Genomic DNA, 24,305 nt, shown 5'->3' with positions numbered 1-24,305 from the left:
CATACTTCTGAAGGGTTTCTTCGAGGCTCCTGAGGTTTGCACTAACACCCTCTTCAAAGTCCATCCAACTTCCAGCCCCTGCTCTGTTCTAAATCCACTCCCACATTTTGGGTTTCTGTTACAGCCACACTCTATTTCCAGGTCACAAATCTGTAATGTGAAAAAACACATACTTCAGATACAATTCACAATTCATATACCTTAAAATTCACCCTTTTAAGGTGGTACAATTCATTGGTTTCTAGTATATTCACAGGTGTACACCCATTCAATTCCAGAACATCTTCACCCCAAAAAAAGAAATACTCATTACCAATTGCTCCCCATTCCTTTCTCATCCGAGACCCTGGAAACCACCCACCTACTTTCTGTCTCTTTGGATTTGCCTATTATGGACATTTCACATCAATAGGATCATCTAATATGTGGCCTATTTCGTCTGCCTTCTTTCATTTTGTACAATGTGCATTAGTTATCTATTGCATTAACAAATTATCCCATCTCACAATTTCTGTGTTTCACAAATGTGGGCGCAGCTAAACTGAATGGTTGTAGCTCAGGGTCTGTCCTGTGGTTGCAGACACTATGTGAGCAAAACCTTCAGTCATCTGAAGGCTTGCCTGGGACCAGAGGATCTTATGTTAACGTGGCTTCCCCATGTGGCTATAGGCAAGAGGCCTCCATTACTTGCTACTGGCTTAAGGCAAGAGATCTCAGTTTCTCACCACATGGACCTAGCCATAGATCTGCTTGATTGTCCTATAGCATCCCCAAAGTTGAGTAATTGAAGAGAGGACGAGGTAAACGCCACAATGTCTGCTATAATCTCGCCTTGGAAGTCCTTTACCATCGCTTACGACAAATTCTTCTGATCACACAGACCAACCCTGATTCAGTGTGGGAATCTGGCTCTGCAGATGGTTTCTTAGAGCGTTGACATATTAGGAAATTTTATTGTAACAGCCATAGATGAATATATTGGGGATACACTCAATTCAGGAAAATTCAAAAAGATAGCAAAGTTTTCCTACACTCTAATAAAAGAGGGGTTTTCTATTCTTCTGAGCCCTAAGCCTGTTTCTTCACTTTCCACTTTGATCTGTAAAGGTAAATACATGGATGTTTCTGAGTTGGTTGAAGTATAGAGAAAGCAGCTCTCTCTCTATAACTGATCCATTTGATCTCCTTATTCTTTTCTGGCTTCTGATCTCTAAGTCTTGTATTCATATTTGTCAAAGTTTTCAATCCATGCTGTTTTTGATAAACATGAAAAGGTCATGCCTTCTTTTTTTTTTTCAACGTTTTTTTTATTTATTTTTGGGACAGAGAGAGACAGAGCATGAACGGGGGAGGGGCAGAGAGAGAGGGAGACACAGAATCGGACAGGCTCCAGGCTCCGAGCCATCAGCCCAGAGCCTGACGCGGGGCTCGAACTCACGGACCGCGAGATCGTGACCTGGCTGAAGTCGGACGCTTAACCGACTGTGCCACCCAGGCGCCCCGGTCATGCCTTCTTTTAATTGATTAAATTTAATGTTTAAATTTTAAAATATGTTGTGACTAAAAGCAATAAAATTATGGCAACTTATTTATTTTTAATGTTTATTTAATTTTGAGGGAGAGAGAAAGAGAGTACAAGTGGTTGAGGGGCAGAGAGACAGAGACAGAGACAGAGACAGAATACACTGTCAGTGCAGAGAGCCCACTGTGGGACTCTGACTCACGAGCCATCAGATGGTGACCCAACCCAAAATCAAGAGTCGGAAGCTTAACCAACTGAGCCACCCAGGCACCCCAAAATTATGGTAATTTAAGAAAATGGGGGTGCCTGGATAGCTCATTCAGTTGACCATCAGACTTTAGCTCAGGTCATGATCCCATGGTTGTTGAGTTCTAGGCCCACATCAGGCTCACTGCTGTCAGCGCAGAGTCTGCTTTGGATTCTCTGTCCCCCTCTCTCTGCCCCTCCCCTGCTTGCGTGCGCGCGCGCTCTCTCTCTCTCTCTCAAAAGTAAATAGACATTGGGGCGCCTGGGTGGCTCGGTCGGTTAGGCGTCCGACTTCAGCTCAGGTCATGATCTCACAGACCGTGAGTTCGAGCCCCGCGTCAGGCTCTGGGCTGACGGCTCAGAGCCTGGAGCCTGCTTCCGATTCTGTGTCTCCCTCTCTGTCTGCCCCTCCCCCGTTCATGCTTTGTCTCTCTCTGTCTCAAAAATAAAAACGTAAAAAAAAAAAAAAAAATTAAAAGTAAATAGACATTTAAAAAATAAAAATAAATCAATGTTTCTGATACTGAAAGATACATACGCTTGCAACCTGATCATGCGATGTTATTGTATGCTTAGAACTTGTGTACAGACTGCAGAGTAAACTGCTCAGAGGCTCCAAAGTGCGGACATTTGAATTAGGGGAAAAGGATGAGGAAAGAACGTTATCTGGGCATTGGGGAGAAGTGCCCTGTGACTGAACTATAGGTGCAGGAGGATCCACACAGCGTGAAGAGCCTGCGAATTTAGTGAGTGTGTATTATGAACAAGGCACTTGCTTTAGATGTTTTTCATCTTCTGTAGGATTCTTAAAGCTCTGAGAAGTGCTGTGAACTTGCTCAGAAAATGAGGTGCTATGCAAATGTCAGGGCTTTGCAGACCCTAGATTAAGAATTCCTGTTTTAGAAAAAGAAAAAGAAAAAGAAAGAATTCCTGTTTTAGATATTTTTGCCATGATAACTTCGTTTCTCGATATTGTTAGAAACAGTCTTGATAAATGTACATATCTCCCAGAGTGCTAGCTCTGGTGTGGCGGATCCTTAATATTAGGGAAAAGAACTAAAGAGAACTTGACACAAGTTTCTTGTATTTGGGGTTGTTGTGTTTTTTTTTTTTTCCTGCAATTTACAAGTTGTCAAGGTGATCATTAGCTACAAATTATTTTCCTTACCTTCCTGTATTAAACTGATCTTTTATTTTTATTAAACTTTTATTTTGTGAAGTCCGAAAAAAAAAAAGCAGAAAGCACACAAGAGTCATATGGCAATCCCAATACCCAGAATTTAAAATGTTAACATTTCATTAAATTTTCTTCATTAAAAAAAATAGTATCATAAGAGATAAAGCTGAAGACCCCTTCATGCCAAACCCCTTTTGCCCTACAGGCTACAGCTATCAGGAATTGGTATTTACCCTTCCAATTCCTTGTTTAATTCTTTCACAGCCATGTATGTATCCATATCTAATAACAGTATTAACTTGTATTATTTACATTTATATAAATAGCATCATTGTATACATATTTTATACATTCCCTTTTTAAATTTAACATTGTTCGGTGATCTGGCCAGTTTATTTTAACTGCTGTAAAATACTACATTGCTTAACTATATCGCATAATGTTTTCTCATTGACAGATTTTTTTTTTTTAGTAGGCAGTGCTGTAAGGAACATCTTTTTCTTGGTTGGACCATATGAAATTGCCGTTTTTGTAGGTCAAAAATATTTGAATAGGGAGTTTTTTATGATTAACCCTTAGCCATTTGGATTTCCTCTAATGTAAATTTCCCACTTACATTCTGTGCTATCTGGAATAAGATAAATGAATGAAGTATTTCAAGAATTTACTGTGGGGGTGCCGGAGTGGCTCAGTGGGTTAAGTGCCAACTCTTGATTTTGGCTCAGGTCATGATATCACAATTTGTGGGATCAAGCCTGGCATCCAGCTGTATCTGATACCATGGAGCCTGCTTGGGATTCTCTCCCTCCCTCTCTCTCTGCCCCTCCCCTGTGCTTGCACACATGTGTGTACACCCTCTCTCTCAAAAATAAATAAACTTTTTTAAAAATCTTAAAATAGTTAACATAACTATACTCTAGTATGGTAATGAGATGGGTAAATAATTTAGAGAAAAAAGGAACTTGAAAGTACGTGATTTTTAATAGGATCCTTTTTAATTAAAAACATACCATTAACAAAGTGCTTATTATGTGTCAGGCATTGTGCTAAGCACTTTGTATATGTTACTTCGTTTGATCTTCAAAACACTCTATTAAGTAGAAATTATTCTTACTTTGCCTAAGGTCACACAACCATTAGCCATTGGAACTCATTGCAAACCCAGGTATATCTGGCTGTAAAGCCTGTTCTAACCATTATCTTGCCTTCCCATAAAAAAAAAAAAAGTCTCTAAAAATTTACAGATCCAATAAAAGTCACACTTAGTGGCATGCAATTTTATAGATAGTAAAAATAGGTTAGTAAAAACTATAGATATTTATAGTTTATAAACAATAAATAGTAAGTTCTTAAGGTACATAAAATGAATAAAAATAAATATATATTTGGATTTTAATTAGTAAATCTGGCTGCAAATAAAGAAAAGTACACAACTTTTACATTACTGCACAGATTAATATAAAGACAAGACGGAGGTGACACAGTAGAGTCATGTTCTTACATTCCACCTCCTAAATACAGAGCATGACATATAAAATGGGAAGTGGGAAAATGAGAAGGACATTCACAGACTGAAGAACACAAACACAAAACACTGAGCAGAGCTGAAGCTAATGTCTGGTGAACTCTGGGTCCAGAAGGCAGTGACAGCTTAAATTTCTGTTCATGTGGAATAATCAAAACTAAAACTGCTTCCATAAGGCAAGATTTGAAGGTAGGCTTTTAACTAAATCTGACAGGACTATTTTCCCTAATTCTTATCCTAAGGTGAGGTTTTGCTAAGCAAGAAAATAACAATAGACTTGGTATAGCAATGAGGGAACTGAGCTAGGATAGGTAGAAGAGATAAACTGAGAAAATTATTCCAGACTTCCCTTAGAAACAAGATTCGAAGGCTATCTGAGCCTGGGTTTAACTTGATGTAATTATTTATGCCTATAGTTAAGAAAATGTAGCATTAAACTCCTAAGAGGTTATAAGGTAAGGTCATTATTCTATAAAAGTAATTGTTTTTCTCTATAAAATGCAGTTATAAATTCTAACCCTTCCAGACAAAGATTTAATGTTTTTTTATATGTTTCTTTTTTTTAATGTTTATATATTTATTTTGAAGGAGAGAGAGAGAGCAAGCCTGCATGCATGCACACAGGCACCTAAGCAGAGGATGGGCAGAGAGGGAGGAAGGAGAGAATCCCAAGCAGGGCCATGCTGTGAGCTCAGACCCTGACTTGGGTCTTTATCCCACAAACTGTGAGATCATGACCTGAGCCAAAACCAAGAGTCGGATCCTTAACTGACTAAGCCACCCAGGTGCCCAGATTTAAGTTTTTTTCCACTGAGAATTACAAAGACACATTTCCAGAATCTGTTTTAAATTCTGGGATAGAATTTTAAAGCTTTGTATTCTGTGATAGGCAGAATACGGATGCCCTAATCCCCAGAACCTGTGAATAAGTTACCTTACACAGCAAAAGGGACATTGCAGATGTAATTAAATCAAGGATCCTGGACAGGGAGATTGTCCTGGATTATCTGGGTGAGCCCAATGTAATCACAAATGTCGTTGTAAGAGGAAGGTAGGAAGTAAAGGCCAGAGGAGATGTGATGACATAAGCAGAGCTAGGAGGATGTGGGGTCAGGGACCAAGGAATGCAGGCAGCCTCTGGAAGCTGGAACAGACAAGGAAACATCTCCCCCCAGAGCCTCCAGAAGGAACATGGCCCCACCACCACCTTGATTTTTGCCATTTTGGATTTCTGATCTCCAGAACTGTAAGATAATAAGTTTATGTTTTCCTTGTTTCCCTCTCTCTCCCTCTCCCTCTCTCTCTCTGGGGTGTGTGTGTGTGTGTGTGTGTGTGTGTGTGTTTTGTTTTATTTTTAGAGACATGGATGATCCATTAAGTTTGATGATCCATTTAAGTTTGTGCTGTTTTAAGCCACTAAATTTGTGCTAATTTGTTACAGCAGCAACAGGAAACTGCATTCCAACTCTTTTTAGACATATTTCTAATATGGAGAATTTGTTGTCGTTGTTGTTGTTGCTGGTGTTATTAAGAAAAGGCAAATGAGAAGGAATTCTAGGAAGATAGCAGCTTATTTTGCCTTTTTTACATTCCCACACTCCTCAGTAAGCAGATATACAAATTAGAGTAACAATGATGTATATATGTAACCTTATGGTCATCAAAATGTCAAAAAATTTAGATTCCATTTATTAGTGGAAGAGATGGAGAAGGAGGAGAATGTTTTCATATATTGCTGGCGAAAAGCAATCGGTATTACCTATTAAAATGAAAAATACGTTTATCTTTCCAACCAACAATCCCACTCCCAGAAATCTAACCCACAGAAATAAAAGCACCTTTACTAAAGACATATTTAAATATATTTATGACATTTGATTACAGTGGAACAAACTAGAAACAAAGTGCCCATCAACAGGATAATACTTAATAAATTACGGCACTTCCATACCATAGAATGGTATGCAACCATTAAAAAGAATTAGAGAATAAAGTTGAACCCCTGTCTCACACCATATGTAACAATTAATTCAAGTTAATTCACAGTGGATCAAATCTAAATGTAAGAACTAAAACTAGAAAGTTCTTAGAAGAAAACAGGCATGAATCTCCATAACCATGAATTAGGCAATGATTTCTTAGATATGACAACAAAAGCACAAGAAACAACAAAAAAAAATAGGTAAATTAGGTTTCATAAGAATTTAAGATGTTTCTATTTCTAAGGACAAAGTTGAAGACAACCCACAGAATGGGAGAAAATTGTTTATATGTGTAATATCTACAGTATATAAGAATTCTTACAATTCAACAATAAAACACAACCCAATTAAAAATGGGTAAAGGATCTGAACAGACACTTCTCCAAAGAAGAAAAACAAGCCAATAAGCACATGAAAAGATGGTCAACATAATTAGCCATCAGGGAAATGCAAATCGAAACCACAGTGAGATAACTCTTCACACATAGTAAGATGGCCACGATCAAAAAGGCTGATAAAAACAAGTGTCGGTGAGGATGTAGAGAAATTGTAACCCTTGTGCATTACTAGTCAGAATGTAAGATGGTACAGCCTTTTTGCAACATAGGCATTTCCTCAAAAAACTAAACACAGAATTACTATAACCTAGCAATTTTCCTAGGTATATTACCCAAGAGAATCTAACTTATGTCTACACAAAAACTTGTACACACATGTTCATAGTACAATTATTCATAGTAGCAAAAAGTGAAAACAACCCACTGTCCATCAACTGATGAATAAACAGAAGGTATATTTTTACAACAGAGTATTATTCAGTCACAGAAAGGAATGATGTACTAACACATGCTACAGCGTGGATGGCCGTCTTAAACATTATGCTAAGTCAAAGAAGCCAGACACAAAAGGTCACATATTATGTGACCCCATGTACATAAAGTGTCCAGAATAGGCAAATCCATGGAGATAGAAAATATATTAGTGTTTGCCAGGAACTGGGAGAAGGAAGGAATGGGGAGTGAATGCAATGAATATGGAGTTTCTTCATGAACTACGGAAATAGTCTGGGATTAGACTATGTGATGGCTGTACAACTTGTGGATATACTAAAAAACACTGCGTTTCGTGTTGAATGAAATGTTCACTGTTCAACATTGAGTTCTATATACATCCTATGAAGAAGAACAAGGACAAGAACAAGGATAAGAACAAGAACTTTTTTGGATGATTTGCAGGCACCACCAGGTAAGAAACCATTTGTCATCTGACCAGGTCAGAGCCAAGAATCCATTTTATTTTGTCATCTTTATGTAACTGGATTTTCTATTTAGAGAAGAGAGGAAAGTTTTCCTTTAAAAATCTGTTTACATCTGGGGTACCTGGCTGGCTCAGGCCTTAGAGCATGTGACTCTTGATCTCAGGGTTTTAAGTTTGAGCCCCATGTTCGGTGTAGATTACTTAAAACCTTTTTTAAAAAGCTTACATTTTAAAAAAAATGTCAATATAAGAGTATTAAAGAAAAGCACTCAGTAAATAACAAGGTCTATTGGCAGACTCTGACATTTGTAAAAGTCCTAGTGTTCTATTGCATATTTTTCAAACCCAGGAATACTGTTTGGATTAATAATGAAGTAAAAGTCAATACACCATTCACTTCCCAGTGGCAAGTATCTCCATAACTTAATCCTTGGATATGTTTTTCGAAGTACAAACCCTTTCTTTCAGTACTATTTCCAAGGAAATTTTCAGGGATTTGCCCTCTAGATTAGATATCACAGGTTTTGCTCCTTTCCATTTCAATAGGCTGCCATCCCCACTGGCTCTCCATGGGGCCAAGTTTCCTGAACTGTGCAAGCTGAGGTGAGTTGAGGTACAAGAAAAGCTTTGATACGGGGTATCTTTTGGATACCATGCCAACTTGTAATTCCAGGTAGTTAATATGTGACACCACATTCCTTCCGATGTACCAGATCTTTTTTTTCTTCCATGTTTACTTTGAGAGAGAGCTGAGCAGGGGAGGGACAGAGAAAGGGAGACAGAACCCCAAGCAGGCTCCACGCTGTCAGTGCAGAGCCTAATGCCCAATGTAGGGCTCGATCTCAAGAACCATGAGATCAGGACCCCAGCCAAAATCAAGAGTCAGATGCTTAACCAACTGAGGTCCTCAGGCACCCCTGATGATGTCATTATCTTTGCGAAGCTGTGTTTTGGGTCATTGCTGTGATAAAAAGCAAGTACTACGCAAAAATCAGTGTGGAAGAAAGGAGATGGCAGTTGTCTAGTCTGATCCCAATTTTGAGAAACCGTGCAGTGCCCAAAAGGGACACCCATTCGATTACTAATGTGGTCATTTAAGAATGAGATAAAAAATACCACTTTTGTTTTTAGTTTACATGTATTAGAACCTAACTACTTAATGTTAACTGTTAGGTTTTGTTTTGTTTTGGCCAAGGAACTCTGAAAAAATTACTGAGACTCTAAAGATACCGTAAACCAAGCAAGTTTGGAAACGTTTGGGTTATTTACTTCTCCCTATATTAAATACATTCCAAACTTTGGATAGTTCTTCAGTTTTTTTGTTTTGTTTTGTTTTTTGAGAGAGAGAGAGAGAGAGGGCAAGCAGGGGAGAGCAAGCAGAGGGAGAGAGAGAGAATCTCAAGCAGGCTCCATACTCAGCATGGAGCCTAATGCAGAGGGCAATGCAGTGCTCAATCCCAAGACCCTGAGATCGTGACCTGAGCAGAAATCAAGAGTCGGACGCTCAAAAGGTTGAGCCACCCAGGTGCCCCAAGTTTTTCAGTTCTTGTGCCACATTCCTCTTGTATATGAATATGTTTAAGGATCAGCCTTCCAGATTGGGGGGTGAATATATAGAAACATCTCTTGATAGCAAAGGCCCATCTTAAGTGCCTACTTTAAAGATAACACATCAAATACAAGCAGTCCAATGTGGCTAGAGGGAGATACACTCCACTTCCTAGCTCCCTAGGATCACTCCATAAACTATCAAAATGACAAGGAGACACCAGAGCCACTCTGGTGGCTGTACACACATCTGTAATCAGGTGTGCTCATGTGTCTGGATCAGAGAATTCCATGCCATCTACCATTCCCAACCAGGACATCCTGGGGTACATCATGCTACTCCTGATGTCTCCTCTCAAATTTCCTACCCCAAAAGGAGCTTCCTATAGCTCAGACCCCAGCTGCAGTTATTCTACTAAATTATGCAGCATGTTAGGGCCACAAAAACACAAACCATTACATTATAATTACTCTGTAATTATACTGATTGTTACAGCATTAAATATGTACTTCTGTAAATGTGTTTCCATAGTTGCAATAGCAAACTATTTTTAGAATTAACAAATAATGGACTTCTTTCCATTTTTTAATTATTTAGCCCACTCACAGCAATTTGGAAAAGGGCTGAAAATCAAATATTTAGGGTTTCCAGTCTTGAAATGAGACAAACTAATCAGAATACACTTCTTAAAATGTTTATACCAAATTCACAGACACAGTATACATATAAACATATAGCATATTCACACATACTTTAAAAAAAAGAAAAAGGGGAATTTGCCCATAATCAAAACTTTATTGAAAAACTGACACCAAAATAGGAGATGACTGTTGTATACCTTACAAAATTAAACATAATTACATTATCTTGGTAGATTAACCAGAATTATTGAACTGATAAGGCTTTCTGCGATAGAACACAAATTCAAGAGGTTGTGTGATCATTAGTGTTGCTTTCTTCTAAATGAACACCCTGCAAAGGAATCACAAGAGCATGTTAAACAAGTGTACTCTATCTCTAGTATAGTTTTAATGACAAAAAGTACTTTTTAAGTTAAAAAAAAACAAAGTTTTAGGAATATTAGATTAACATTCATATATATGTTATTTATCTTTTATACTAGAACTTTATTATAATAAATCTTGTACATTTGAATTTATTCTGATGTGACTATAACTATTATTCCTGTTTCTCAAATGCTATGTTGGAGTCTACATAAGACCATGAGCCTAAATTCAACAGGTAAAACTTTAACGCCAGCTATCAGAAAATACAATCTTAGTTTTTAGGAATTATTTTGAATCACTTTCCCAAGAAACTAATTTTGATTAGGATGCTCTTCAAGTCTGCTAGGAAAACTCTAATACCCTATTAATCATCTATCAGCACATGGGCACAAAACTCCAAGATCATGGCATGATATAAAGGTTTAAAAACTCTTGCAAGTATACTTTTGAGAGCAACACTACACATAAATATCGTATGCTGACCTCATACTTAGATCTCACCAGCTCACACAAAATAGATTTTAGATCAGTTCCCAAACTACTTATAACTCTTCTGGTGAGAACAATGTGGAATTCACAACTCCCCAAAATATCACAAGCAAATTTCAAATATAATTATGGAACTATAAATCTGTAAGTACTACTATGGAAAACAATGTTCATAATTACTCTTTTTTTTCTTGGTGCACAAAAGTGAAAGAGCAACTCAAACGGGATTTTTAGGGGCACCCGGCTGCCTCAGTCAGTAGAGCATGTGACTTGATCTCAGGGCTGTAAGTTTGAGCCTCACACTGGAGGTAGAGATTACTTAAAAATAAAGTCTTTAATAAGTAGATGAATAAATAAAAATTTTTAAATGAGATGTTTAATTAAGCAGGTACTCATAAATCAAAACCTCTGGCATTTTAATTTATACATTAGTTTTCTGTTGCTTAGCCAGCAATGATGAAAACTGTCTTCAGTCAAATGCGTCAACTATATATGAAACAAAATATTTATGATGGAATTTTTAAAATTCTATGGTTTTAAAAATCTGTATGTCCTATTATATGTAGTTATTGTTTGACTCCATTTTGACTCATGTTTAATATTCCAAGTTAAACAAACTAAATGACTAACTGTAACAGAATTAGGTGTTCCAAACTAAGAAAAAATAATAGTTACATGAGTTCTTTACAAAGTCAAGAATATAAACTTAGCCATCTGAGCAGGGTACTCTTTACTGAAAGAGCATACAATGAAAGATACAACTATTTTGGTAATAATGAATTTAAGATTTCTTTTAAACTGGTTTTTAGCAAAGGAAGACATTTATAATCATAAAGTCTCATCACTGGGTTAGAAACGGCCAAATGGCATACCTTCTGTGAGTCTGGCCTTTCCTCCCGTTGGCTGGCACAACACTGTTGAACAGCCTACACAAAGAACCACCGTCTGAGCATGGCTGAAAACCGTGGTAATCTTGTAGCAACCTAGAAAAAGGGCAAATTGAAAGCGAAAAGCAGAAGAAAATAAAGCATATTGTTCAACATATTTCTAGCAAAGACTTTGTAAAAGATTAAGACTTTAATGTTTGCAACAGCAAGCCACATATTTAACGTCACATAAAAAAAATGTTTTTAAAAGCCAACAGGTGAAGTCAGTAATATATTTTATTGAACTCAGTATTTCCAAAATATTATTACCAATGCAACATGTAATCAATATGGTTTTTGTGTGTATATGTGCTACATCTTAAAAATCAGGTGTACATTTTACACTTAAGGAGTATTTCCCATTTTGGCCACATTTCCGGTGCTCAGTAGCTGCCTATGGCTAATGGCCACCACTCTGGGCAGCACAGCTTTACATTGAAGAATCAACATACTTTTCATGATTAGTTTCAAGAAAACTAACCATCTGCATAGCTTAACACTTAGTAAGTCAAATGTCATATCCCCTTTGGAGTCTCCTCTTCACCACCCCCGCCCCCAAATCTTTCTCCCGTGGTTTGAATAGTTTACTAGGAAACTGTCCCTTTTGACATTCCAATTCTGTAATCCCACTGCTAGTCAACAAAGGGTCCTAAGGGATCTAAACATACATACCACATTAGCAATCCGTTCAGAAATTTTCCTTGAGAAAGGAATTAAGATCTGAAATTTTACCTGGGCATTTTACATCCATAAAATAGGAATTTGGGCTTTGAACTAGACGTTTCTTCTTATGTTTTTTCTTTTCCTCTTCCAAGGACGGGTGGAGTAAATCTCTAGCCAACTGAATAAAAAAAACGTATTATTATTCCCAGAAGGAATCCACAATGGTGGCAGATTTAACCAGACTTAAAATACACAAGCAAAAAAGGGAATAGAAGTCATACTCAGCCGACGCAACATGTCAGATACTTGTTATTTTTTTAGCCTGTTAACTTTAATCCATACTTTTTATAATAGCTTGCCTTCTCTACGTCCCGGTAAAGGTCCAGGACGATCAAGAAGCATATGGTAAAGTTAATCTCGTTCTTCTTTAGTCCGCTGAGTAACAGTCTCCGATAAAAACAACACTGTGGTGCTAAGTAAGAACTTGACCCCAACCGTACACCCGCTGAAAGTAGAAATCGCTGAGGTAGACCGGAGAGTGCCAACCCGGGGGTGACTTCTGCCCCCGGGGTTCAACATCTGATCTGACAGGAACTCTGAGCGGCTGAAGCCTGACTGTCCTTGATGCAGTTAACAAGTAAAGTAACTGCGAAGACAGTTTTGAAAAAGGAAACCAGCAGAAAATCGCTTCCGAGACGAGGAGAGAACCACCAAGCACAAGGAGAGCAAAAAGACTCCAAAGACTACAGTCTCGCGAGCGCCCACCCAAACCCAAGAAGGCTGAGTGTTACCGGGAAGCTGTGTCCCCCTAGCTAGGGACTCGAGACCTAAGCACTGGGCGGCCCCGGGTCCTCCCGCTCCACGCCCATGCAGGGCCCGACACTCCGCGCCGTCCAGGCAAGTCCCAACAAGTCCGCCACGCGCGGAGGGGCTGCGCGATCCGCGCCCCTGAAATGCGTTCGGCAGGGACCCCCGGGCCCGCGGAAGCGTCGGGCTAACCCGCCCCCAGGACCCCTAGACAGAGAAGCCCGAAATAAACGGAAAGCCAGAAAGTAAACAACTCACAGGCATGTTGATCCTTTCGCAATCCCAGCCAGTCCCGATCTCTAAGGCGACACCCCTAACGAGCAGCACGCGATCTGGCGAGCTGCATCAACTTCCGGGATAGAGGCGGCTGGGCGGAGCGGAGCGTCGGGACAGGCGGGCCGGTCCGCTCTAGGCGCTCCTCTCGGTGGTGGGGGTCGGCTTCGGCCGGGTCAGCCGATCAGGGGCTGCGGGAGAGGCCCTGAGGTTCTCCTCGTGCCGAACGTCCGAACCGCACCAGCCTCGCAGGCTCCTGGGCCAGGGCCGCCGGCCGTAGGGCTCCGCGTCGAGCCAGCGGTGCCCGGAGTGAGGCTCAGGCGGTGTGTCCGGCTGGGAAACCACCTGGGGCTTAGGCCGCGGATGGGGAACGCTGACGGCCGCCTGAGCCCCGCGGCGTAGGGGAACCCGGCGGGCGCTGTGGGTGGCCCCCGCCACGGTCCTGGCCGCCAGGTCCCCGGCTGTCGCCGCCGTTCTCTGTTCGTTTTTTAAAAAAATAGTAGCGTCAATCGAAACCGTTAACCCGTGTTGGAGAAATTATGAAGGGTTCCTATACTTGAGCATCCACCTTCCAAGATACCCGTTAAGTTCTTTGTGGGATGCGGCTGTGCCTTGGGTTAGCTTCGCCCTGAAGTTTTTAAGAAGCAGGATTCGCTGCCAGGCTTAGTTCACCGCATGGTTCCTTCCTGCCTCCGCGAACAACTGGGGCCTGAAAAAAAATGGTGTCACTGAGAGCCAGACTTGAAATGTGGTGGGTTTTTTTTTTTTTCTTTTTATTTATATTTAAGTTAGTTACTGTACAGTGTAGTCTTGGCCTCAGAAGTAGAACCAAGTGATTCATCTTTTACATATGACACTCAGTGCTCATCCAGGAAAGTGCCTGCCTTTTTTTCTTTAATTTTTTTTAGGTTTATTTATTTTGAGAGAGACAGACAGTGCAGGTGGGGGAGGGGCAGAGAGAGAGGGAGACAGAATACCAGGCAGGCTCTGCACTGTTAGCATGGAGCCCAGCGTGGGGCTTGAACTCACCAAACCTTGAGATCGTGACCAGAGCCAAAACCAAGGGTCGGATGTTTAACTGACTGAGCCACCCAGGTGTCTCCCCACCTCCCCAGCGAAAAGTGCCCTCCTTAATGCCCATCACCCATTTAACCTCCCCACCCCCCCAAACCCTCAGTTTGTTCTCAGTATTTAAAAGCCTCTTATGGTTTGCCTCCCTCTCTGTTCATCTGTTGAGTTTTTCAAAGTCCACATATCAGGGAAATTACGTATCTGTCTCTGCTTGACTTACCTCAGCATAATACCCTCTAGTTCCATCCACTTGTTACAAATAGCAAGGTTTCATTCTTTTTCATGGCTGAGTGGTATTCCATTGTATGTATATACCACATCTTCTTTATCCATTCATCAGTCATGGACATTTGGGCTTTTTCCATATTTTGGCTGTTGTTCATAGCGCTGCCATAAACATTGGGGTGCATGTGCCCCTTTGAACTGAAGTATTTTTGATGAGGATGAACTTGAGGGATGGATGTGAGCAAGTGTAATTAAAAGGATACCAAGGAGAAAAATGTGCTAGATAACATTGTCAATCACCTTTTATTTCACACATTTTGGCAAATGGAGAAAAATTGAAGAAAATTAAAATGACCATCCAGAGATAAACATTATTGACATTTTGACCTTCCCAACATTTTTTATTTACTTGCATAGTAAACAGTAATACACTTGGGGTTTGGGTTTTACATAATTGTTATCTTGTGCATATTCTTTTGTAGACTTTATTTTCCCCCATTCATTATATAATGAACATTGCTCCGTGTTACATGTTTTCCCACATTATGACTTTTTTTTTAATGTTTTTATTTATTTTTGAGACAGAGAGAGACAAAGCATGAGTGGGGAAGGGACAGAGAGAGAGGGAGACACAGAATCCGAAGCAGGCTCCAGGCTCTGAGCTGTCAGCACAAAGCCTGACACAGGGCTCGAACTCACAGACTGTGAGATCATGACCTGAGCTGAAGTCGGACACTTAACCAACTGAGCCACCCAGGTGCCCCCACATTATGACTTCTAATGCGCACACTGCATTCATACTATCAATATATAGCCTCCTTTCATCCATACACGAAAGTGGACGTTGAATTTAGGATTTTGAAATATTACAAAATACCATTTTATGAAGATAAGTATATGGAACTATAATACAGTAGTGTAGGCAGAATAATGACCCCCAAAGACTTCAGCATTAATCCCCAGGACCTATGGTTACATGACAACTGGAATTAAGCTTGCTAATTAGCCAACTAGGAGCATTGTCTGTGTAGGCCCGATGTGATCACAAGGTCCTTAAAAGTGGAAGAGGAAAACAGACAAAGAGTCAGGGAAAGAGATGCGGTGATGAAAGAAAGGTCTGAGGGATGCTGTGTTGCTGGATTTGAAAATGGAAGAAGGGGAGCCTGAGCCAAGGAATGCGGGCAGCCTCTAGAAGCTGGAAATGGACACTGCCCTGGAGTCTCCAGAAGGAACACGGTCCTGCCAGCACCTCAGTTTTAACCCAGTGAGACCCAGGTCGGACTTTGAACTACAGAACTGTGACTTAAAAAATTTACGTTGTTTTAAGCCACTAACTTTACGGTTTTTTGTTCCCATAGGAAACTAATACAATAATGAAGACCCATGTAGCTACTCCCCAATTCTGTCAAATCTTAACATTCAGTACTCCCTCCTCAGAATTTGTCATTGTTAAAATAACACTGTCGTAAACATTCTTGTAGGTAAGTCTCTGTACACGTCCTTGATTATCTCCTTAAGATAAATTCCTAGAGGACAAACTGCTGAGTCAAAAGTTATGCACATTTTGGGGAGCCTGGGTGGCTCACTCGGTTAAGCGTCCAGCTTCGGCTCAGGTCGTGATCTCGCGGATCGTGAGTTCAAGTCCCACATCAGGCTCTGTGCTGACAGCTCAGAGCCTGGAGCCTACTTCACATTCTGTGTCTCCCTCTCTCTCTGCCCCTCCCCCATTCTCACTCTGTGTCTTTCCCTCTCTCTCATAAATAAATAAACATTTAAAATAATTTTTTTAAGTTATGCACATTGTAAGGTGTATAATATAAACTACTGGGGCCCCTGAGTGCTCAGTCAGCTGAGCATCCGACTTTGGCTCAGGTTATGATCTTGCAGTTCATGACTTCATGAGCCCACATGGGGCTCAGTGCTGTCAGCACCTAAAGTGTCATCAGCACAGAGCCTACTTGGGATCCTCTATCCCCCTGTCTCTTTGCCCCTCCCCCACTTGTGTGCACATGCTCTCTCTCTCTCAAAAGTAAATAAACATTTAAAAAAAATAATAATATAAACTATCAATTACCCTCCAGAAAAATCAAACCAATTTACATTCCAGTTATATATATTTGAGATGCCCCTTTCTTTTACCCTTGGCAATACTGGATATTATGTTTTTCCCTATCTCAGTCAATCCTGAAGAACTGTATGATATTTTATCATATTTCACTGTTATTTAATTAATATTTTCCAGTGCTTATTGGCAGTTCGTATATTTCCATTGAGGTGATCATCCATTTCTTCCTTTCTGTGTTAATGACATTAACCAATAATCACATATGCTGCAAGTGTTTTCCCAACTCATTAGTTCCTGTTAACTTTATCCTGTTTAATTTTTTTTTTGGTGATTTGAAAACTATACAGAAATTTTTAATTTTGCGCGTGTATTTTTATTTCAAACTTGGTTTTTCCTTTTTTTTTTTTTTCTTTTTTTTGCTTTTGTGTTTTCACAGGCCTTGGCCATGTGAGGATCAGCTAAACTTTCTTCTAATTCTTTTGTTGTGGTATTCATTCTTTAACTTTTTAATTAACCTGGAATTGATTTTGGCACTTGATATGCAGTAGGCCTCAGAACACTTTTTTTTTTAAGTTTATTTATTTATTTTGTGAGAGAGAGAGGGAGGGAGAGAGAGAGAGAACCAGCAGGGGAGGGCCAGAGAGAGGGGGACAGAGGATCTGAAGTTGGCACCAGAGAGCCCGATGTGGGGCTCCTCCAACCATGAGATCATGACCTGAGCCGAAGTCGGACACTTAACCGACTGAGCCAGGAGGCGCCCCCCTCAGAACACTTTCTAGTGTTCTGACTAGTTATTGCTTCCATTCCTTACTAATGCCCCGTACAGTGTCAAAACCCTCAACTTCTGAGACACAGTACTTGCATGGGAAATAAAACTCAAGGTCAGAAAGACCTGGATGCTACAACTCTGCCTCCTCCTCCAAAGCTAAGCATCTCCTAAAATGTCCCGCTGTCTTTGCACTGCTGGCCAATTAAGGGACCCAGAGGCCCTTTGCCTTGGCAGCCTGCTCTCAGGGATCCGGAGGAAGGAACCCCCACCTGACTTCCCAAAGTGCCAGTTGGAATTCTGTGTACTGCTGAGAACTCCCCAGCGGTTCTACCTGGCCACGTCCGAGAAAGTGCTTCTGTTATCTCCCGTTCAGTACCAGCCTCACAAGTGCGCAGCCGTCTCCGCTCCCTTCCCCCTTTGTCAACTTCAGACACTGGGAAAGCGCACAGGTGTTCCAATTAAGTCAGGAACTTAACCGGTGCTAAATTTCAGGCTAGCCAAGACCAGTTCTAAATAGGTCAGATCCCTACTTTCCCCGGAGTGGGGACGTGCCTCTGGCTTGTGCCCTTCTTTTCCCAGAAAGATGGTGGGAGATTCGTTTTGTCTTAAGAAATTCAGGGTACGAGGTGGGGCCCAAAGATAACTCTTCACACTCCTGCCTTCCTAAGTATTTTTCTGAGAAACTCAGAGAAATCTGTATCATCAGCAAACTGTCACATGGTTGTATTCTTTTTCTCTTCCTCTGTGCTCCACCTGTTGTCAGGATTCAAAGCTTGAGTGGCTTACTCTCAACACATTCCTGAAATCAACACCAACTTCTGAAAGCTCGCCCCTTCTCTGCTCACCAGTTCTCCAACAGGATCACGATCATTGTCCCAAAAGCTCCGTTGTGGGGGTTGAAGTTCACCTGTCATTCATGAGGATGTTTGACACTCTCAGGTAAGCTCCCGTCTAGAAGGGGTAAGAGTCTCAGGTGCAAACTCTGTTGTCATTTTCTCTTCCATGCCAGCTGAATTTCTGACAGAAGCTGAGCCCCACTGGGCTGTACTATAGGCTGAATGTTTGTGTCCCCCTGAAATTCATAGGTTGGATCCTAACTTCCCAGTGTGGTGGTACTGAGAGGTGAGGACTCTGAGAGGTGGTTAGGTCATCAGGATGGAGCCCTCATGAATGGAATTAGTGCCATTATTAAAGAAGCCTGAGAAAGCTCCCTCACTCCTTCTACCGTGTAAGGACATAGTGAGAACACTGCCATCTATGAACAAGGAAGTGGGCTCCAAATCTGCCCACACCATTGATCTTGGACTTGCCAGCCTCCAGAATTGTGAGAAATAAATGTCTGTTATTTTAGCCACCCACTCTAGAGTATATTGTTATAGCAGCCTAAACAGGCTAAGTAGTCTGGCCTGGCAGAACATTTCACCTCATTCTTGGAGATTGTGCTAGGTTTTCCCTGACCTGATCTCCTCTCCATCCTTCACCCTTCTCTGTGCCCAGGAAGCTGACTTTGATGGACTGCATCTGCTGAGTTCTCTTGTCCTCTGGTTTCTACTTGAGTTGGGCCAATGGGAGGTATTAGTAGGAAATCATGAGGTGGGTGAAGAGAAATATTGGGGTATTCACTCCCCTGGATCTATCCATGGTGGGCTATTTTCTTCATGTGGCTGTGCTTCTCGAAGTTAAACAGTTGTGGGGCACCTAGGGCTCAGTGGGTTAAGTGTCTGACTCTTGATCTCAGCTCAGGTCTTTTATTTTTTTGATGTTTATTTTTGAGAGAGAAGGAGAGAGAGAGTGTGAGCAGGAGAGGGGCAGAGAGAGAGGGAGACAGAGGATTTGAAGTGGGTTCTCCACCTTCAGTGCTTTCAATGCAGGGCTCGAACTCACTAACCATAAGATCATGACCTGAGCTGAAGTCAGACACTTAACCAACTGAGCCACACAGGTGTCCCTCAGCTCAGGTCTTAATCTCATGATCCTGAATTCAGGTGCTTCATTAGGCTCCATGCTGGGTGTGAGGCCTCTTAAATAATAAAAATAAAGGGACACCTGCGTGGCTCAGTTGGTTAAGCATCCGACTCTTGATTTCAGCTCAAGTCATGATCTCATGGTTTGTGAGAAGGAGCCTGTGTTGTGCTCTGTGCTGAAAGTGTGGGGACTGCTTGAGATTCTCTCTCTCCTTCTCTCTCTCTGCCCCTCCCCCAGTAAGTAAATAAATAAACAAATAAAAATAAAAGAAACAGTTGTTTCAGGTGTCCCTTTCCTACAGGTTTTATGGGATTCCAGTCAATACATTCTCCTCTTTTGGTTCTTCTGCCTGAGGGATGGTATCTCACCATCTTTTGTTCATTTCTGTTAACCCTGCCTCAACCTTGTAAATAATACCTACATGGAGCTATCTTCAGTCATCTCTTCTGAGTGGGCCATTTGTACTCTACCAGGACCCTGACATGGTGATCCCCTGCCAGGATATGCTCCTCTTTAGCCTGCCAGGCTTTGGAGATCTGTAGATGGGTCTGTCTGCCCTTCAGCTCTCAATCAGACCAGGTCACAGAAGGATGTCCTTTGCCCCTGACTGTGGAACACTTCACGTTTAACAGGTTGTGGCTTCAGATGGAAATGGGAATCTTAAGAGAGACAGCCTAGAGTCCTAGCCATGAAGATCTTTGACATGTTATGGGCAGCACTGGGATCACCTAAGAACTTTCTGGAAATGGAGACTCAGGCCCCACCCCCTACCTCTTGAGTCAGAATCTGCATTTTAACAAGATGGCCTGGCAATTTGCATGCAGATCCCAGACCTACAAACACTGCCCTAGATTTACCAACTGGCATTCTCTCTGGAGCCTGCCTACCTCCTCTGTGGAACTCTACGAAAACCAGAACCCAGATTCCCACTACTCCAGACAACAAATCAAGGCTATTTCTCTAGATTGCAACACGGAAGTTCCCCTCTTCCCTCCTTTTCCAAGATGCTTTGTCCATTTTAGTAGATCTTATTCTCTCTTACTATGTCCAGGAACCTTTTAAGTCAGTGGGACTCAAACTTGGTTGCACATTAGAATCACCAGAGGAGCATCCCAGGTCAGTTTAAGAGCACATGGGGGTGGGACCCAGGCGGCAGTGTTTTTTATAACTCCCCAGGTAATTCCAGGAGGAGTCAAGGTTGAGAACTACTACTCTCCATTCTCCAGAGGGCTCAAAATTTTCAAAAGCAAAGCCCAGAAGAACTACAGTCTACTCCTGCTGAAAGGTAGAATGAAGGACAAATACAGAGGGAAAAAAAAATCATTAATATTTGGTACATCAAGACTTGGTAGCCAGGTGAGACCTGCCAGCACCATCTTGCCTGCCTTGATGGCCGGGTGCTTGGTCTCCATGTCTCTCCAGCTGTTGCTTCCTGCAAACCCTCTCATCACCTGCCTGAGTCTCCAGGGGAGAAGTGAGCTACTGAGAGGCCAGGTGTTCTCTCATACTTCACTGTCTCCCCACAGCTCACAGTGAAGATATTTTATGAAGATGCTGGGGTCAGCAAAAATGTATGCAAATGTAACCTTTCCCTTTTCTGCGGCACTTACTGCCTACATTAATCCTTTCTCAATGACCACTGCTGTCTTGTGTGGTTTTTCTCTGCAAGTTCTTATACTGCAGATTCACGCTTCTCATGTTCCTCTGAGTGTGTTCTCTTCCTTAGAAGTCCATAGGCTTCTTAAGATCAGGATGTGCTGTCATTCCCCCACTTGTCTAGTAGCATGATAGGCACAGAAATATGTCCAGAGTGCCATCTACTCAATGTAACTGGCTTGATCGTCTTTCTTTGAGAACTAACTCTTCTCTCTCTGCTTTATCCATAACCCTTCTTTTTCTCTCATAACTTTATAGGTCCTTCTTGATGTATGCCTTTGGTATTTCCTCTGCCTCAACTTGGTGTGATGAGAAGTCCGAACGACCACAGAATTCTGGCCAAGCCCAAGTTAACTTGTTTTCTGAAACTGAAAAAGTAAGTGTAAGTCATTATAAGGTTAATGAGATATTATAGTGATATAGTGATATGGAGATAGTATAGCCTTCCCTTGGAAGGCATGTTCAAGCAAAAATAAATGAAAATCATTCTGTTTTCCCATTAGATAAAAGCTGATTAAAAGGCTAATGGGTCAGCAGGCTCAGAGTATTAAGAAGAATGGTGCTCTGTTTATTCACATTTAAAAACTTACTCAACTATTTGCAGAATGTCTGTATACAGAACGGGCAGGCAATGCAGAAACTTTTTAAGCCTAATAGCCACTTAACTGTGTTGTTTCCCTATCTGTAAAATGAAAATATTTATGTCTGCTTCATAAGGTTATATGAAGACAGAATGAGGTAATGCTTGTAAAGTGCACAGTATACTAAGTGCTCAGTCAATGCCAACTGTAATTCCTAGAGCTTGTTGATTACAAAGGAATCAGTTGGCTCTGTGAATCTCGGGCTGATGATGATTTCCCTCTTAGTGACTTGTAAAATTCTAGCTTTTTAGAATAGTTCTGACTTAGGGAAGACCATGAATTTGTTCCAGCTGCGGAAAATACTTGCTGGTGTCTTACCTTTCAATCAAAACCTGAGAGACTGTTCTTTCAAAGTCCAATAGGTGGCACAAGGAGCCACTTGTCATGCAGGACAAGCACTGGCCAGCAGAGAGCCTTATCTTCCCAGCTCCAGAGGGCCTTAGTCCTGGCTCTGTCTCCCTATAGACTCTTTAAATATATAGACTGGGTTATTACAAGTTTTAGGAAAAATAGATGTGACTTAGAAGGCAGTTGAGAATGAGTCTAATCTTCCCCAAATATTTCCCCCTAAATATTCCACTCATCTGAAACTAGTTAACTCTGTTAAACTACTTAAATTCCAAATCACCCTTAGGTGAAAGTTAAATACCATTGGCCCTAAGTATATCTTTCATAGAGACACATAGTCCAAAAATGTAGTAGAAGGTGTGTCGTCATTGTGAATTGTGCCAGCTCTGCAGTCACTGTGTAGCATAGACTCGAAGCAGTGGGACCCTGGAAGATGGGGGAGAGTTATGTTGCTGATCTGTAGTGTTTGCTGACTTCCCTAAATGTTTCCACAGTGGTCGATTTCAAGAACTAAAATGAAGTCACTTTACACAGAGCCGGGAAGAGGAGAGCATAATCCTCCTGACCAGGTAATGCCAAAGTCTTATTCTAGGAATATTTCTACCATCATCAAAACTGCTAATAAAATATCTGTATCGACACTTTGGGGCATCCTTTTCTCTTACATCAAAAGCAGGAATCAAAAATAGGAGAAAGAATGAACTACTAGACTAACCCACAAACTGTATGGTTGGCTTTAAATGAAGAAGGGCTGACCTGCTGGATCATTTTATCACCTGAGCACAGCATATTACACAGAGTAGGAGCTCTATAAGCCATTGCTCTCGGACTTGCTAATAATGTAGCAACGTATTAAATATGGAATTTCAGGTTAGGAAGGGCCAACCCATTCCTATTTTCAAGAGGAAATCCTTTTATGTCGAAGTTTGCTTGCATTTAAATTCCCCTATTGATGGGGCGCCTGGTTGGCTCAGTCGGTTGTGTCTGACTTCAGCTCAGGTCATGATCTCATGGTTTGTGGGTTCAAGCCCCATGTAGGACTCTCTGCTGACAGCTCAGCGCCTGGAGCCTGCTTCCGATTCTGTGTCTCCCTCTCTCTCTGCCCTCCCCCACTCATGCTCTGTCTGTCTCTCTCTCAAAAATAAATAAACAAAAAAAAATAAAATAAAATAAATTCACCTCTTGACTTTCAGGCCTAGGAAGGGAACACAGGAAACACATGTCATTCATTTTCCAACTGAATGCCCTGAGCTAATTAAGGACAGGGTCTCCTCCTCTTAGAATCTACTTCTCCAGGATGAATATCAGAGTATTTGCCGTTTCTCATCACCCTTTTCATGTTTCTTTGGTCATGCTCCGATTTGCCCACATCCCTCTTACAGCGGGCCCAATGACTGAACACATTGTCGGCTCTGAATCACAGGGAACCATTGCTTGTCTTGTTCTGATCATCACATGTGTACCGGCACAGTCCAATATCACATAAGCTCTCTTGGCAGCATAATAGCATTGCACCATTTATTTACCTAACCGTATGGCTGACTAACATCCTAAGTCTTTTTAAGTGTTATTAAGCCTCATATTTCTCATGCTTTAATTGCATTTTAAGAAATCTAAGTCTAGGGGCACTTGGGTAGCTCAGTCGGTTAAGCAACCAACTCTTGTTTTCAGCTCAGGTCATGATCTCATGGTTGTGAGATTGAGCCCCACGCATTGGGGTCCATGCTGGCCATGGAACCTGCTTAAGATTCTCTCTCTCTGTATCTCTCTCTCTCTCTCTCTCTCTCTCTCTCTCTCTCTCCCTCCCTCCCTCTCTCCCTCCTCCCCCTGTTTCCCCCCTCCCCTCCCCTCAAGAGAAAAAAAAAAGAACAACAACAACCCTAAATCTAGTGAATATAATAAAAACCGTTGCACTGCACTCTGTCAGTGGGTTGTATGATATGTGACTAGCAATAAAGCTGTTAAAAAATATAAGTTCAGGAAAGAAAAGCAGATGTATTTTATCAAATAACTACGAAATCTTGCCAGACACATTATCTCATATAATCCTTTCAACGATTCTTTTGTGTTCTAGAGGAATTAAGAACCTTGTGTAAGTGAAGGAGCAGGCATTTGAACCTAAGTCTGCTCGAGATGCCCATG

General features: G+C 41.2%; 1 protein-coding gene across 1 annotated transcript; it reads right to left on the bottom strand.

Annotated features, from left to right (window-relative positions):
• Positions 1–10,033: 10,033 nt before the first annotated feature.
• Positions 10,034–13,541, bottom strand: RPS27L (ribosomal protein S27 like). The gene is made up of 4 exons (XM_058737488.1): positions 13,409–13,541; positions 12,413–12,521; positions 11,627–11,737; positions 10,034–10,230 (listed from the first exon to the last, which is right to left on the bottom strand). Exons 1-4 carry the CDS (start codon positions 13,412–13,414, stop codon positions 10,202–10,204), a joined length of 255 nt encoding a protein of 84 aa, XP_058593471.1. The 5' UTR covers positions 13,415–13,541; the 3' UTR covers positions 10,034–10,201.
• Between the last annotated feature and the right edge of the window lie 10,764 nt (positions 13,542–24,305).

This window comes from Neofelis nebulosa, chromosome 7 (genome assembly GCF_028018385.1).
Source record: "Neofelis nebulosa isolate mNeoNeb1 chromosome 7, mNeoNeb1.pri, whole genome shotgun sequence".
NCBI classification, from domain to species: Eukaryota; Metazoa; Chordata; class Mammalia; order Carnivora; family Felidae; genus Neofelis; species Neofelis nebulosa.
This window is presented reverse-complemented; position numbering and strand designations above follow the sequence as displayed.